Source organism: Takifugu rubripes, chromosome 13, assembly GCF_901000725.2.
Source record: "Takifugu rubripes chromosome 13, fTakRub1.2, whole genome shotgun sequence".
NCBI lineage: Eukaryota > Metazoa > Chordata > Actinopteri > Tetraodontiformes > Tetraodontidae > Takifugu > Takifugu rubripes.
This window is the reverse complement of record NC_042297.1, coordinates 19,020,774-19,035,374: the sequence shown is the minus strand read 5'-3', so window position 1 is coordinate 19,035,374 and position 14,601 is coordinate 19,020,774. Positions and strand designations below refer to the sequence as shown.

General features: G+C 42.8%; 1 protein-coding gene across 1 annotated transcript; it reads right to left on the bottom strand.

Moving 5' to 3' along the window:
- Positions 1-119: 119 nt before the first annotated feature.
- On the bottom strand, positions 120-14,561 carry LOC101068621 (polycystic kidney disease protein 1-like 2). The gene is made up of 41 exons (XM_029846806.1): positions 13,825-14,561; positions 13,255-13,413; positions 12,990-13,178; positions 12,660-12,770; positions 12,323-12,470; positions 12,002-12,231; positions 11,500-11,910; positions 10,926-11,056; positions 10,702-10,840; positions 10,393-10,591; positions 10,217-10,322; positions 10,000-10,141; positions 9,683-9,895; positions 9,237-9,379; positions 8,983-9,156; positions 8,771-8,908; positions 8,218-8,358; positions 8,017-8,141; positions 7,815-7,935; positions 7,520-7,648; positions 7,217-7,442; positions 6,911-7,101; positions 6,595-6,825; positions 6,158-6,259; positions 5,880-6,058; positions 5,659-5,805; positions 5,259-5,458; positions 4,811-5,034; positions 4,518-4,734; positions 3,889-4,355; positions 3,269-3,365; positions 3,057-3,194; positions 2,790-2,975; positions 2,320-2,650; positions 1,792-1,925; positions 1,589-1,716; positions 1,353-1,513; positions 888-1,098; positions 694-795; positions 475-606; positions 120-390 (listed from the first exon to the last, which is right to left on the bottom strand). The coding sequence occupies exons 1-41, from the start codon at positions 14,147-14,149 to the stop codon at positions 229-231; spliced, it is 7,440 nt and encodes a 2,479-aa protein (XP_029702666.1). The 5' UTR covers positions 14,150-14,561; the 3' UTR covers positions 120-228.
- Positions 14,562-14,601: the final 40 nt, after the last annotated feature.

Genomic DNA, 14,601 nt, shown 5'->3' with positions numbered 1-14,601 from the left:
GAACAATATATTACTAAGTACAACAGCAACACACGCTCGGATTTAACCTTAGCAAAAGAGACCATAAGTGAATAAATATGTGTGTTTTAAAGCTAAAGACAGTTTTAAGATCTTATTTTCTATTCAGTAAAAATGTAGAAGAAAAACTCTGATGATTCAGTATTTAGTCACAAAGCTTCAGGTTGGTTAACATCACTGACTAACAGCAAACTAACTGCATCAAAGTATTCAGGGAGAAAAACTGTTTCCAGGAGAAAGAGTTGAAGGCTCATTATTAGAAGAGGTGGCATTCCTTGTTTGGTCTTCTCCACCTTGTTTCTTACATTTGAGACCAAACAGACTGCCAAGTTTCATCAGCATCAGGTCCACAATTTCCTCATCCTCTGACGGCTGTACAGAAAAAGGAGAATTAGAAAGAGGACAAAGACTCAAGAGTATGTTTTTATATATAAAGTGTCACCATGGGTGAGTTACCTTGTGATATATTTGCTCTTGACTGAATGCCACTAGCACAACAGAGATGAAGAGGTTGAGCACCACAAAGGTCATAAACACGATGCAGGAGCCAATGAGGAATGCACCAAGTACCGGATTGTAGTCAAGAACCTGACAGATAACAAAGAAAAAATGGGGAAAACAGGCAACAACTGTTATTCTTGTTTCTGGTACAATCATAATAATCTGAAAACTGACCTCTTCGTAGTTGAAAATGCCAAGCTGCAGGCTGATCATGGTCTGTGCGGCGTCCAACAGAGTCCGATAGGAGTACAGCTTCCAGCCATACATCAGATTAGACTGAAAAGCATACAGATGATCTCTTTGTTAGCAGGCACCCCAGAAGGACATATACTGCAACCTGTGGGTGTTAGTTGTGGGAAACTGCTCACAGCTATGGAGTAGGCCAGAAACATGATGGCCATGACCACTAGGAAGCCTGAAATGTCAGCCCAGGCTCGCTGCAGTGTGGCTGTGATCATGTGCAGCTTTGGATTCAGTCTCAGCAGGTGCCAAAACTTGATTGTAGCCAACAACACCAGGAAGGCTATCAGATACCCCAGCACTGCATCTGCCTTGGCTGTCTCATGGAAACTGGCATATCTAAAGATTGCATGAGAGAACACTGACTTGTTTTAATACTGGAAACTGGGCAGTGCAGTAGTTTTTTTTTGTTGTTTTTTTAAAAAACAAACAAACATTGCATATAAAGGTTTTGCTATTATAATACAATATCCATGCTACCCACAAGTGTCATCACTGCACTTTTCTTATCAGTATGCTAATTCTGAATGCTACTCATATTAGTATATGAATAAAAAACAAAGAAAAAAAAACAAATTTAGTGTTTCCCTTACTGATCTTTGTTGCTCTGGTAGTATTCAATGTCCCGCTTTCCCAGTAAAGTTCTCTTGATGAAGACAGAAAGTGCACTCCAGCTGAGAATGATGATGGCCAGCTCTAGCAGGTTCCACTTACTTCTGAAATAAGCCCATCTTTGCTGCCTCATCAGCTTCCCCTGGCAGGAGTGGCCAGTGTCATTCATTTTTACCTGTGATTATTATGACTTAACTAGGATCTTCTAACTTTATACCTGGACCACCATGTAATAGAAGATGAAGAGGAAGTAGATGGCTTCAGAGGCCATGACAAAGATGTGAAGGCCACCGGTCGACTGGTACAGACGCACATTCTGCAGCTCAGTGCGGAACTGGAAAGCTCCTGGTGGTCAGAGTCACAATGGGAGTTTTAACAATGTGAAAGCTTCTTCTTAGCAGTTGAACAAGGGCTACGTACCGGTGGCTGTGGTCTCAAACATGAGTGTCACAATGCAGAAAAGGTTGACGTTGGCATTGTACACAGTGAATTCCACAAAGACGGCTTGGGTGTACACATCAATCCACGTGTTGTCATAGAGGTACTGAAGAACTCTGCCGAGGAATATCGTTAGCGGCGTGGGAAAATTGTAAATATCCCTGTCTGTATTTAGAAAGTGCTTTGTAGTCACATATTTCATGAGTGATTTTTTTTTGGGGGGGTGCATGATCCTGCATCACTGCAGATCATTCAGGTCGTGGCCATAGAATATGATCAACCCACTCATTTGGAAATGACATGGTAGAGTATCTAGTGGTCTCCTAATGGGGAGATGAGCAGAAATATACTCTTCTGATGCCTGATCTTCATATCCTGATTAAAGTAAAAGCTTAAAACTACATAGTGGGCTACTGGGGGGGATAACTGATCTAATTAATCAAATCATTGTAGTCATTATCTTTCCTACATCACGCCCTTACTTTTATGTTGATGTATTAGAACACCTACCTGCTGGAGTTTTGTGAATCTGGCCCCAGATCCACCACAAACCCCCCTCCTCTGTAGAGCATCATGTTGCCCCAGATTGGGTAGGCCCTCAGTCTACCCTGAGACTGGTACACCCATGGGCTGTCAAGGTTCTGAGAGGTGTTGTCAACCACAACTGAGCTCCAGCCCGGGCTGTAAGAGCCCATGTTCTCCAGATCCCAGGAGTACTGAGCATGACAGTCCCTCCCAGGCTGCTGCATTGAAGAAGCCGTGTGACAGGAGTCTTTGTTCACCCTCACCTGTCGAAGGCGCGCGTTACCCACCAACTTTGAATTTCCATCCGTGATGAATCCTGAAATGCAGTTTTAAAGCATATTTCATAGGCAACTATCAACAGAATGGGTTTTGAAATATCTCATCAGTTTTCTAAAGCCAAAGTGAACTGTATGATTTTTGAGGGGATGTTTTTTGGAACTTTGCAACAATCTGACCTGGGTATTCCCCAAACAGGTTGCTCAGCAGGGTTGCGTTGGCCCAGTTGAACACATCCTGAATGCTCATGCTGTCCGAGATGTCTTTGCTGAAGCTCTGTCGAATGTGCTGGGTCAAAAAGAAAGCGTTGGGGTCCCTCTGACCATATGCCACCAGAAGCAACATCCACATAAAGCCTGCGTATGCTGAACCACAGGCAGATTATTAGAGGCACACGCCATGAGTGCTGTATACTTTGTTGTGAAATAGCAAAGTGGTTTCCTTACCGAGGATTTCCCGTATGAGAGCGAACACTTTCTGCTCTTTAATCATGTTGTTTCTCATCCTCTCGATGTCAGTGGGGGGCGGCGGCTGATAAAAGCTGCACGTGCTGTCTCTTCTCACTGCGCACATCATGTCAGGATCTGAGAGAGAAAATTAGATCGTTTTTGTTGGTTTCTGTTTATTGAGCAGAAAAGAAATCTTGATATTAACGTACCTGCGTATCGCAGGCTCTCATTTATCTGTGGTTCTCCAAATTCCTCCTGGTCAACTTTCTTCAGAACGAGTGCAAAGAATGCAGCAAAACCAAGAACCTGAGGAATAATAGTTCTGGTTACTGGAGAGTAACAGTTTTGATGATATACACCTGTTTGCTTCGTTGTCTCAACACAAATTTGTTCTGCTCAGTGAGGCTTCGATATTGAATAGTAGACTTCCATCTATTTTTGGAATAAAGATTCCAATTCAACCAGAATTGTATTCAATTCTTTGTATGGAATAGATAAATCATCTGATTAATTTTCTTTATATCATGTTTACAATTTTAAAGATACTGTATATCCTTTAAAAATATTGTAAAGCTATAATCGCATAGTTTTAAAACAAATTTTGTCGTGAATTTTTGAATTGTCATGGTGCATCCTGTTATTTTGAAGTAAAGGCATAAAAGTCATGTAATAGCAAACAGATACAATTAAGATTGTGATAAAAGCTCTTGAAATATATGTATAAAAAAGTCTAGATTTTTGTCTGAATCTTTCCTCTCTGCATACATGTACAGTTTAATTAGGACTAAATAAGTCTATTTCTGTGGTAACCGTGAACTGTAAGATTCACCTTCAGAGGTTGAGTTATAAACAGACTCTCAAAGAAGGAAACCAGCATGGAGATGAGCCAGCTGATAGAACGGTCTTTTCCGTAGGTCAGTCCGTACATCATGGTGAAATACCCGGACACGCCGCTGGTGGCGATGACCAATGTCCAGCCAACAAACACAAACCACCAGGGCAGCCCTCTTTGACAGCATTTCTTGGATGAGTCTCCGCTCTCTTCTAGACTGACACTGCTGTTGAGCTTTGCTGTTTCCAGGCTGGATGATGCCAGATCATATTCCAACAGACCTTTAATTCCCTGGACTTGCTGCACGGCTCTGTTGTACCTGTCCGGGTATGGAAAACCAGAAGGCCCCAGCAAACCCAGTTCCTTCTCGACACGATGTAGCTGCCTGTAAAGGTATCGACTGTTGCCGCTCCTCTTTGGATTTTCTTCCGAGGTCTTCTCGGGACTACCATAGAGGCTATTATCTGGCCAAAGGAAATGCAGGAATAGTTAAATCAACATCAGGCTATTAATAACGCCTAATTTATCAAAAGCAGTTAATACAATGAGATGATCCGGTCAGTCAAACTGCTGTGGAGCTTGTAAGAAACCAGACAATCAAATATCTAAAACTTCATCCTGACTACCTTGTAGATTGACTGAGTGCAAACTGAGGGTCTTGGAGTGATCCTTCTTGATCTCATCTGTGTAGAAATCTCCAGCTGCCCACTTTTGCAGTCTGATAATGTCCTCCAGCAGAGACAGCAGAGTGTTGATGTCCACCTGCTGACCAGGTCGGAGCTCCATGTCAGGCACTGGGCTCTTCATTGCCTTTAACAGTGACTGTGCAATTCTCTTAATGTCCTGGTAAAGAAACACCACACTCACTAAAGAAAATGAGTGAATGATAACCTCTAAATCACTGATTTTAAACACTAACTTTCATCACGGTGTCCGGTGTGATGTCTTTTGACTCTTTCTTTGGGGAGGGCTTTGACGGGGAAACTCGACCTTTCTTTCCCTGATTGGATGCGTCTGCTTTGGTAGCCTTTTCCCGGGGACGAGTGTTTCTGAAGATACTCACAATGAGCAGATTGATGGGGAACATGATGATGGAGCTTTGAACTCCGATCATGACCTGCTGCCAGGTGAACTCAATATGACCTGCAAGGAGAATTGAGGGTTGGCAGAATTCAGGAAAGTGTGCGTCCTTCAAACACCAACTGAATCAATGGTACAGTGGTTGGGCTTTACAAGAGACGGACAATGCCTCGGTCTTTTTGACCTCTTTCAAAAGGCAAGTACCGGTACTGATTGAATACACAAAGTGCTACAGTAGTTTCTGCTAGACTGTTTTCTCCATTCATTTTCCCGCTTTGGTTTCCTACCAAGGTCCATGGTTTGCTCAGAGGGGTCAGTGGGGATGCCCCAGAACATGATGCTGGTCAACATGGTGCAGAGCAGCAGGGAAAAACAGCAAGACACGCGCTGCACCCGAGTAAAGGTGCTGCAAGGAGGGCGGTTGATGACTGAAAACCATATGTGGCCATCTTGGAAATCCTTGGCTGTCTTCATGAAGAATAAGTTACTAAAAGATATTCAATATATTAAATATCAACCAATCGATCCATCAACATTTTCTTGCATAGCGCTTTTCATACAACAAGCAGCAAAAGCTCGACAGAGATGAAACAAGCAAAATAACATGAGAAAACATTTCAAGCAGTTAAAAGAAGAGGGGAAAGTGCCCCCCTCCCTGAGGTGGTTTGCTTTGAGTGTTTGTATTACCTGAACCTTTTCAAATCTGTCTCTGTGGCAACAGGGAAGACTTTGTCAATACTGCACTCTCCAACATCTACAGCCAGCCAGGAGTTGCAGAGGAAGTGCCATTTCCGATCACTTTCCAGATCCTGCACTATTACTTTGTTGACATACCTGCGTTTAGCATTATTATGTTAATACTCTGCTCACAGCATGTGACACAAGTCAGTAAATCGTGCTCCTGCTACCATGCAGGGTGTTCTCCGGAGTTGTCATGCCATAGCCTGATGCTCTGCAGCTCTCCGAGGGAAAAGTGTGTGGTCAACACAAACATGTCCACCCCACCTCTCTCAAACACTGGCTTTTCAGGGTCTGTGAGGTGGTGCGGCTCACTTTCTCCTTCTGAGCCCAGAAGAGTTATTGTGACCTAGTGCAATTATGTATATGTCCAGACAAACACAAATATAAATAGCATGAATCAGTGCACAATGCCAAGACAATATAAGGTTTAAAGGGTGTTAGTGACCTGAGAGGAAGTGGCTGCACCACGTCGATGGCCTGTGTTAAAAACCAGCAAATAACGATACTCAGCCAAAGGGTCGTTATCCTCCAGAAGTGTTATCTTCACCTAGAGGTGCATGTCATTTAATTAATCACTTTCTGATCCATAAATACAAAAACATAATTAATAATAATTGAGATAAATGTGAAAACCAGGCAGGACATCAGTCAAAGAAGAGGGTAATTACTTGAAAATCTGGTATGCTACTGGTATCTACTGTTTTTTATATTTCATCGAGTTGCATCAGGGGACTATTTTGTGATTAAAACATACCATTTGCTGATCGTATTTAATAGCTCCGACTAGTTTGAAGAATAAAATGCATACGTCACTGTTTACATTTCCCGTTTAAAGAGTTTGTAACCTGTACTGGCTTCACTAAAGTCTTCAGTGTCATTTACCTTAGCTGAATCCTGGATGTCTTTCCTTCGTGCCCACACAACCACGAGGAGGTAAATGGCAAAGATGGCCCCCACAAAACACACCACAACTGGATTGTTGGTGAACGTGGCAAAAAGTTCTGCTGTGCGTGAAACATCTACTAAGTTAGGCATGACAAAGAAAGAGCTGCCAAAGACAGTTAGGTGGTTACAGAGGCACTGGGTGACTAAAGGTGTGGTAAGAGGTCCAACCTGTTAAAAAAAATACACGCATTCATTGAAATTTCACATCTAATTTGCATGGACTCCACTAAGGAGTTTGGATTTTGCAACCCACCCTGCAGCCATCTTCACTCCACGAAGACTGGGTTTCGTTCCAGTATTTACACTGCGCCGCGATAGAAATGACGGTGACGGTGGCATTGACGGATTTGGTGCCTGGCTCCACAATGGGCTTCACAACAAGGTAGTGCAGTCCGACATCCTCTGTTCTGTCATTGGGACTCAGGACCCAAGTGTATTTTTCCTCTTTGTTAAAGAGGAAGAGGTTATAGAGTTCCATTTGTAGTGCTCAGTAATTACACAGTAGATTTATGACACATGTTGGCTACAATGACACTCCGGTTTATAGATTCACTCTTACCTGCAGTGGAATTCTTGAGAGGAATACGGGTCTTTGCCACATAATTCTCATCAGATGGATAATCTTTATATCCCAGGAACAGCATAAAGGAAATTTCATCAGATGGCTCCAATTTCAGCACCAGTGTTACATCCGGTGAGGGAACCTCAATTATTACTGTGCTGAAATTGGCAAGGTCCAGGACAGTATTGTTCTCCCTCCCAATATCGAGCCTTGGCAGCAGAATCTAACACATGAGTAATCACATGGTTTGGTATGCGAGTGCCAAATGTAGTCTTGAACCTCTCTAAAAGTAAATCCGACCTCAATCTCCTCGGGTAAGTTGCGGACTGGGATGGTTGTGCCATTCATTCGGGTGAGAGAGACGGATCCGACAGTCCCTGTGATGTTTCCCTCTTTCCAAGAATAAGGATTTGTCTCAAAACTCATCATCTCAAAGGAAGAGCAACAAAGTTAATATTCTGTTGCACACAGTATATGTGATCATTTCAAATGCAAAATAATTAATTCAGCTGAATAACTCAATAAAACAAACTTTAATTAAAACCACAACTAAATTGTGGAACCGACTGTATTGTTCGGACACACACACACTTACTCTGACATCCACTGGCTCTTCTGGAGAGACAATATGAGTCGGCAGTGGAGGGAAAGAGAACTTTGAGGAGGTGTTTTTCTGGACATTTATAGTCTGCATCTGCATGTTTTCAGGTGATAGCCTGAAAGAGGAACGATCAATCATATTTTATCAGGTTCAGCACGCCGAGTGAAGCGGTTGCTTCAGCGTCAGCGATACACACCTGTTTACGTAAACACTGATCTGACCAGAATCAATGATGGCCGGTTCTCCGTTCAGTTCCTTATTAATCAACAGGGCACTTTGGACATTGTCTATCCCGGTGAGGAGAAAATCAGAGACTTTTTTCTGATAAGAAGCATTAGATATTGTTACACACTTGAGGGAGGATATTGCATCGACGGGATTTACCACTGGAACTTACGCTTGAGGAGACATTCAAAATATTACTGGCTGCCTCAACTATCGGTGTAGCTGCATGGACAACTTCTCCACCATCATCCTGATTAATGGTGAGAGTGTTGAGAGCAGAGCTGAGGTCTACCAACAGGGAACCAGCTTCCTCCTGTAAGTAAACCCACAGGTCGAAGCTGCTGTTACAGTCCTCACAGAAAGTAATGTGTAATTCTCATCAACTACCATCTGTAATTTGTTGAAAACAAATTTTCCATTTCACTGCTCAATTACTGATTGACCTATTATGTTAAAAAAAAATTAGCGTGGGAGTAAGCCATGATGGGAAAATCCCACTTTATTCCCAGGCAACAGCTGCAGGAGAGGTTGTAGAACAGGTATTTTTTGCATCAGTCTTTTATCTCACTTGTAGAAGCTGCCAAATCTTACACACACACTGGCTCATACCTACAAGCGGACTGGAGAATATATACATTTTTGAGCTACTACTGATAAAAATGTCTCCTGGGTTCAGACAGAATGACCGTGGCTCCTGTCACAGGAACGTTCTCTTTCTGCAGTACCTGTGCAGCTAGACTGAGCTCATCCGGGCGCTGAGTGAGTCCTGCAACAGCTCTGGCTGTTACTTCCACTTGGTTGGTTGTGTTGCTGGGTGAGTCCAGCAGAACTGTGCTAATTTTGGTCAGCATTTGTTCTCTGAGCTGAAAGGTAAGGGGCCGTCGTCATTTCAAGGCACCTGAGCCACGAGGAGGTCTCACAAACATCACTGCGTTACCTCCATCCTTGCGTCCAGCTGATCCTGGTTCGCCTCAGTGTTTAGCATATCAGAAACCGAGGTGAAGATCTGTCCGAGAGCCTCACCGGTGAGCAGACCCTGCTGCTCTAACTGACTCACTGTGTCTTCCAGTGTAGTCTGGAGAGCCTCCACGGAGCTGCTGCTTTTCCACACCTTCATCAGCACCAACAGATACAACCGTTCATGTAGGTTTCATATTTGTTAGTTCAGGTGGGATAAAGGAGATGACGGACCTGAGTGGGGACAGTTGAGGTGGTTGTCCCGCGTTCATTTTTCACAGTCACCACGACAGTCAGGCTGTAGTTGTTGTTCATATCTCCGAGAGGCAGGTACACAGATCTCACCTCAGCTGCACTACTGCAGCGCAGATGATTACCTTAAAGAAGAAAACAGATATGAAATGGAATTTATGTTGAATTCTTCCGTAATGCTGACCGTACACCGAGCACTTACACATACACACATTAACGTCAGTGAACTCCTCACCCGGGACCAGGAGCTTCAATACTACTGTCTCACATCATTGATAATAGTGACTGTATAAAATCTCCAACATCTATGTTTCCTTTTTTAAAAAAAAGCAATATCAATCTCTCTGACTGGCATCTCCTTAAATAACTGTGACTTCTTTTTTAAATCCTCTCTATTTTTCAGTGATAATAAAAAAAAGAGTTCTCACCTGTGTCTGTTTTGAAACAGTACGAGCAGCCAGTGGAGCAGAAAGCGCTCGCGCTGCAGGTGATGTCAAACGCGTCGAGGACTGTTCCTGAGGACGGAGAGATGCTACATGACGGCGGGCTGGGATCTGCTGGCGCGCCGGTTGCCGATGGTTTTGTTGGCTCGGCATCAGGTATCGGTAAAGTGTAGCTGGCAAAACCTGGCTCTGTTTTTCCTGTTGAAAGTGAAAAACATACAGAAACGTTCATGAAATACTGTTTTGATCAGCTTTAAAAGAAAAAGACAATTTATAACATTGATTGTGAATTGAAAACAGACCATAAACAACCACAGAGATGTTGCGGAACGTCTCTTTTGAAAGTTTCAGCTGTTGACTGCGGACGACATATTCAGTGTTGCCTTCCTGCTTGTCAACAAGTGGCTTTCTTCCTGCTTTTAAGTAGCATTTTTGTAATCCATCCTAGGGGCAGATGATTTTTATCAGTCCTTTGGGGTGTTGCGCAACAACCCCCAGTTCTTTTAAATGCATAATTACCAGTTTGAGATCTTCAATAGACCAAACTACATCTGGACACGTTGAAACACAGTTCAGCCTTAGCTTCACATGGTCGTTCACGCTGATCGAAGCACAGTCCTCACAACTGCATGGCAAAAGAATAAATCTGTCAGCGCCAGCAGAGGACAGTTATTTCAGAAAAGCCTGCTTCATACCTGATGGTGACGTCTGTAAATCTTTTTGGAACCACACTGATGCACTTTGAAGACGAGCCAAGTTTAAGCGGCTTTCTAAACCAGGTTGCTCTCCTAACAGCCACAACGTACTTGATCATATCAAAGGGATCTGGGAGACAGTCTTTCTCAATAGTGTGAGTGTCACCCTTCGTTTTGTGTCCGCATTTGCAGTTTCCTCCTGTCCATAAAGAACTCAGATTTTAATACACCGTTTACAGTGGTTGCTTAAAAACACCAGTTTTAGTTGCTGTTAATAGTCATATTTGAAATTTGAATTGCTGTACTTACGACATTTCCACTCAAAAGTGAGTCCGTTTTCAGGTGATAAGTCAGGTCCAGTTACATTTAGACTCACACTTTGACTGTTGTCCATCAAAGTATCTGGAGCAGCGATGATTTTCACGTTGTTGATGCTCATATTTCCGATCTGTACATTTACAGAAAACCATGCTACAACACTCAAACACCGGTACCTGTTCCTAATTGGGTGAAATACTTCTACTTTTGCATACTGTACTGTTTCCAGATTCATCAAGTGAATGGTCTGAATAATTCTGGCAAGCGTGCAGTATCTTGCTCAAGTCCACGTCCACGTCAAAGGCAGACAAGGCATTCATGGCTCGTACATTCACCTTCGACAACCCTTTATCAAAAAATAGATTTGAATTTAAGCACAAGTAATCAGTCCTATTAATGACTGTCACCTTTTATAATCAATGTTTTGAAAACATTATAATGCATATGGAAGCTAGTTCTAAATATTCATATAAAGTAAACACTAACAGGGCCCCCCTCCATGATTGTTCCGCTATGACTTGAATGACAAACTTGCGATCTGTCACTTTTTACAGTGTCAAACAAAATTTTCATTGCCAGTACTAATTTGCTGATAGATGTAGTACTTTAAAAACCTGGTGTGTGGTGACCCCATGGAAAAACCCATCTTATTCCCTGGCAGCAAATGTGGAGTATCTGGTTGTTTTGACAAGTGAGAGGTTGTAGAACAGGCATTTACTACGTCAGTCTAATATGTCACCTATAGAAGCTGCCACATCTTCCACCCTAGACCTTTAGTGACTGGCTTACCTTCAAGCGGACTGGAGAATGTATATATTTTTGAGCTGCTGTTAAACATGTCCCTGGGTTCAGACAAAGCGTCCGTGGCTCCTGTCAAACTGAACAGCAGCTCCACGGGGGCTCCTTTCTCCAGTGAAACGCTAATAACGAGATCCGTCGAATCCGGACAATCATCTCCATCTGTTACGATGGAGGCTTGCAGGCCCTTGACCGGCTCCTGCACACACAGCTCCAGACCTGAGGACACCGAGTGACCTGTGATCCTATTAGAGGCAGTTAAGGTTAGATTGTGGCAGCCGAGTCCAAGCTTCTCCATCACATTTACGCTCAGCGTGATGTTGTAGGGTGTGGTCCCTCTGTCCACAGATGAGTTTGCAAGCAACTGGTCATCAAGGAGAATTCCATAAGAAATATTTGTTCCTGTTTGATTAGGAGGGGAAGAATGACATCATTAAGCAGTTTTTCAGTCGCTTTTGCTGGAAGGTTTATCCCCGATATTTGACAGACTCACCTTGTTCAACCTGAACCTGGACGTGCACAGGTCCGTCATGGAACACGTTGCATTTATTGCCATCTGTTGACATGTTTCTGCTATAGCACCTAATGACACCGAACTGTCTGACAGGTTCCTGGACGGTTATAGTTTTCTCTGCTGTTACACGCCAGTCACTTGTGGTGCACTCCACACTGACTGTAAAAACACCGGGATGACTGAATTTGTGCATCATAGTGCTCTCCATCCTACGGACAGAATGCATCAATATATGCAGTCAGTGAGCGTGAACCCATGCATCAGTGCGAATGTTCTCGTTGGAGACTGAGTCCTCCTCACTTTACTGGACTGTATGGATCGATGGTATGGCCGTCCCCAGCATTCAGTGTGCACGTAAGGTTTCCCTCAAAAGGCTGAAGAAGCCACCTGACCGTGATGGTGACATTGTCAAAGACGGCTGCCAACTTTGTCAATAAAAGTTGGAGGCCTGATTAAAAAAAAACACCTTATTGACAGACAGTTGAATCAATCAATCAAACACACAAACATGTATTCACATCATCCATATATACAGTAATATTATGTCAGATTATATATATATACTGTATATATGTTTTTATTTAATGTAATTTAATGCATAAAATACCAAATGAAAAGTAATTTTTCAGAAACTGACCATTTTTGCAGTGGTATTCTATTGACAGATAGCTTCCCAACATAGGACAGGGCTGACCAAGAGAGCTCAAGTTGACTGAAGCCTGGCAAGACTGTTGTCCATGGCAACGGGCTGGAATTATAAAATGATTCAAACTGTTCAGTTTTCCTCATATTAGATTTCATTATTTTCCTTACATGTAAACCATTAAAGAGGATTTCTTCTTTTTAATTTTCCTGTAGTAATGTACAGCTGATCCAAACCTTGCATTAGTGTGATTATTCTTTGTTACTTTAGACGGTTTATAAGTCCAACAGTAATTAAAAACAAACCAAAAATGACTAATGTTACCCGTAATGGACTCCGTCACATCTATCCAGCTGCACTCCTCCTGGGAGGATGCAGGTGAGGTTGTGAGTTCAGAGCGACAGTAGTGAATTGTCTTTCGACCATAGAAGCTGTCATCTATCTCGATGACTTGGCCAGAACCACACTGCAGTGTTGCGTTGTGGTCGTTACACGCCAAGGATCGCTCCGATTCTAAGTGGAAAAATCCACAATCACTTACAGGAAGCAACATATTATATGTTTAACAATATAATTGAGACATTTATACCAAACTGGCAGATGAAGTTGAGTTCCTGGCTGCAGTTCGCTGTGGCTTCCCACTGAAAACCTGAATGTTTTAATATATGTCCACAGGCTGCTTCTGTGTCTGGAGGGTTCACCCAGTTGCTGTAACTGATATCTGAGCCATCCAGCCAAGCAAGGGAACCTGCGGGGAAAACAAAAAATAAATGGGATCTTCATTTGAAAGAGGACTGTTGTGACAATATCATCGATGATAATACAGGCATATGCTCATCTTCAATGAGGGTTAAGATGTCATTCAGATTTAATACAACAACAAACTGAGAGCATGGTGATTGACAAATCCCCATTCTTTGTGAAAGGGAAAGAAAGACGCTTGTAAATCTGATGACTTGACGACAAACCCATGAAAAAGGTCTCTGAAAGGACTGAGAAATGGCTTTCCTGACACCCGTTGTTTGGGGGACTTATCTAGAGTAAAGGTGCTGCTCAGTAAACAAACACATGGCAGTTGTACACAGTGGGCATGCACGTTGTCTGAGATAGCATTTGAGAAGATCGTCCTTATTTCTAATTAATTTAAGATTAATCTTACCGTCAGTGGCAGTGGTGTCAAGCGTGAGGTTTGGAGCTGCCGGTGCCAGTCCGAGCCACCAGTCCAGACCCGGCTCCAGGTGTTTTAGAAGGAATTGTTGTATTTCATCGTTGAGAATGAAAGCAAGGTGTCCTCCTCCTCGCTCGCACCATCCCTGGGCATTGAGGAAGGATTGCTGTTTGGACACAAACTCATAGCAAGAAGCATCAAAACCCTCCTGGTGCTCTGGACACGAGAAGGCATGTGCATCATCGTCAGCATGACAGGCGCCAGTGAGGAAGCAAATCATCAAACATGTCAGTATGGAGAGAGTAAAGCTTTCCATCTCTGCTCCTCTAGACTGGTCAGCCTTGCTGGGAGCTTGGTGTCTTTAAAGGGCCTTGACGTCAGTAGCCCTGACACTGGTCTTCTCTTTAAGATTGCTTCCACTATGAGGACAGCCATAATTCTTTGCAGACACAAAGCTCCACCTGTAGTAAAAAGGCAGGAGGGCTTACTGTCAACAATGGCTAATTGATGTATTGTTTCCAATAATGTTGGGGTCTGCAAGCTGCAGAGAGAGATAAGCTTCTCATATATCTACTATACCATGTCAAACTGGAGCCTGAAGCTTTTATTGGTCATGGACCCGTTGTTTTCAGGCTTATTAATTATAATATTAATTTAAAATGTGAACCTTTTTTCCATTTGCAGAAGCTACCTAAATAAGTATTTAAATATGTGAGAATGAATCCTACAACAAAAAGCAGAATGAATTTCACTTTTTGTATCGTTAGA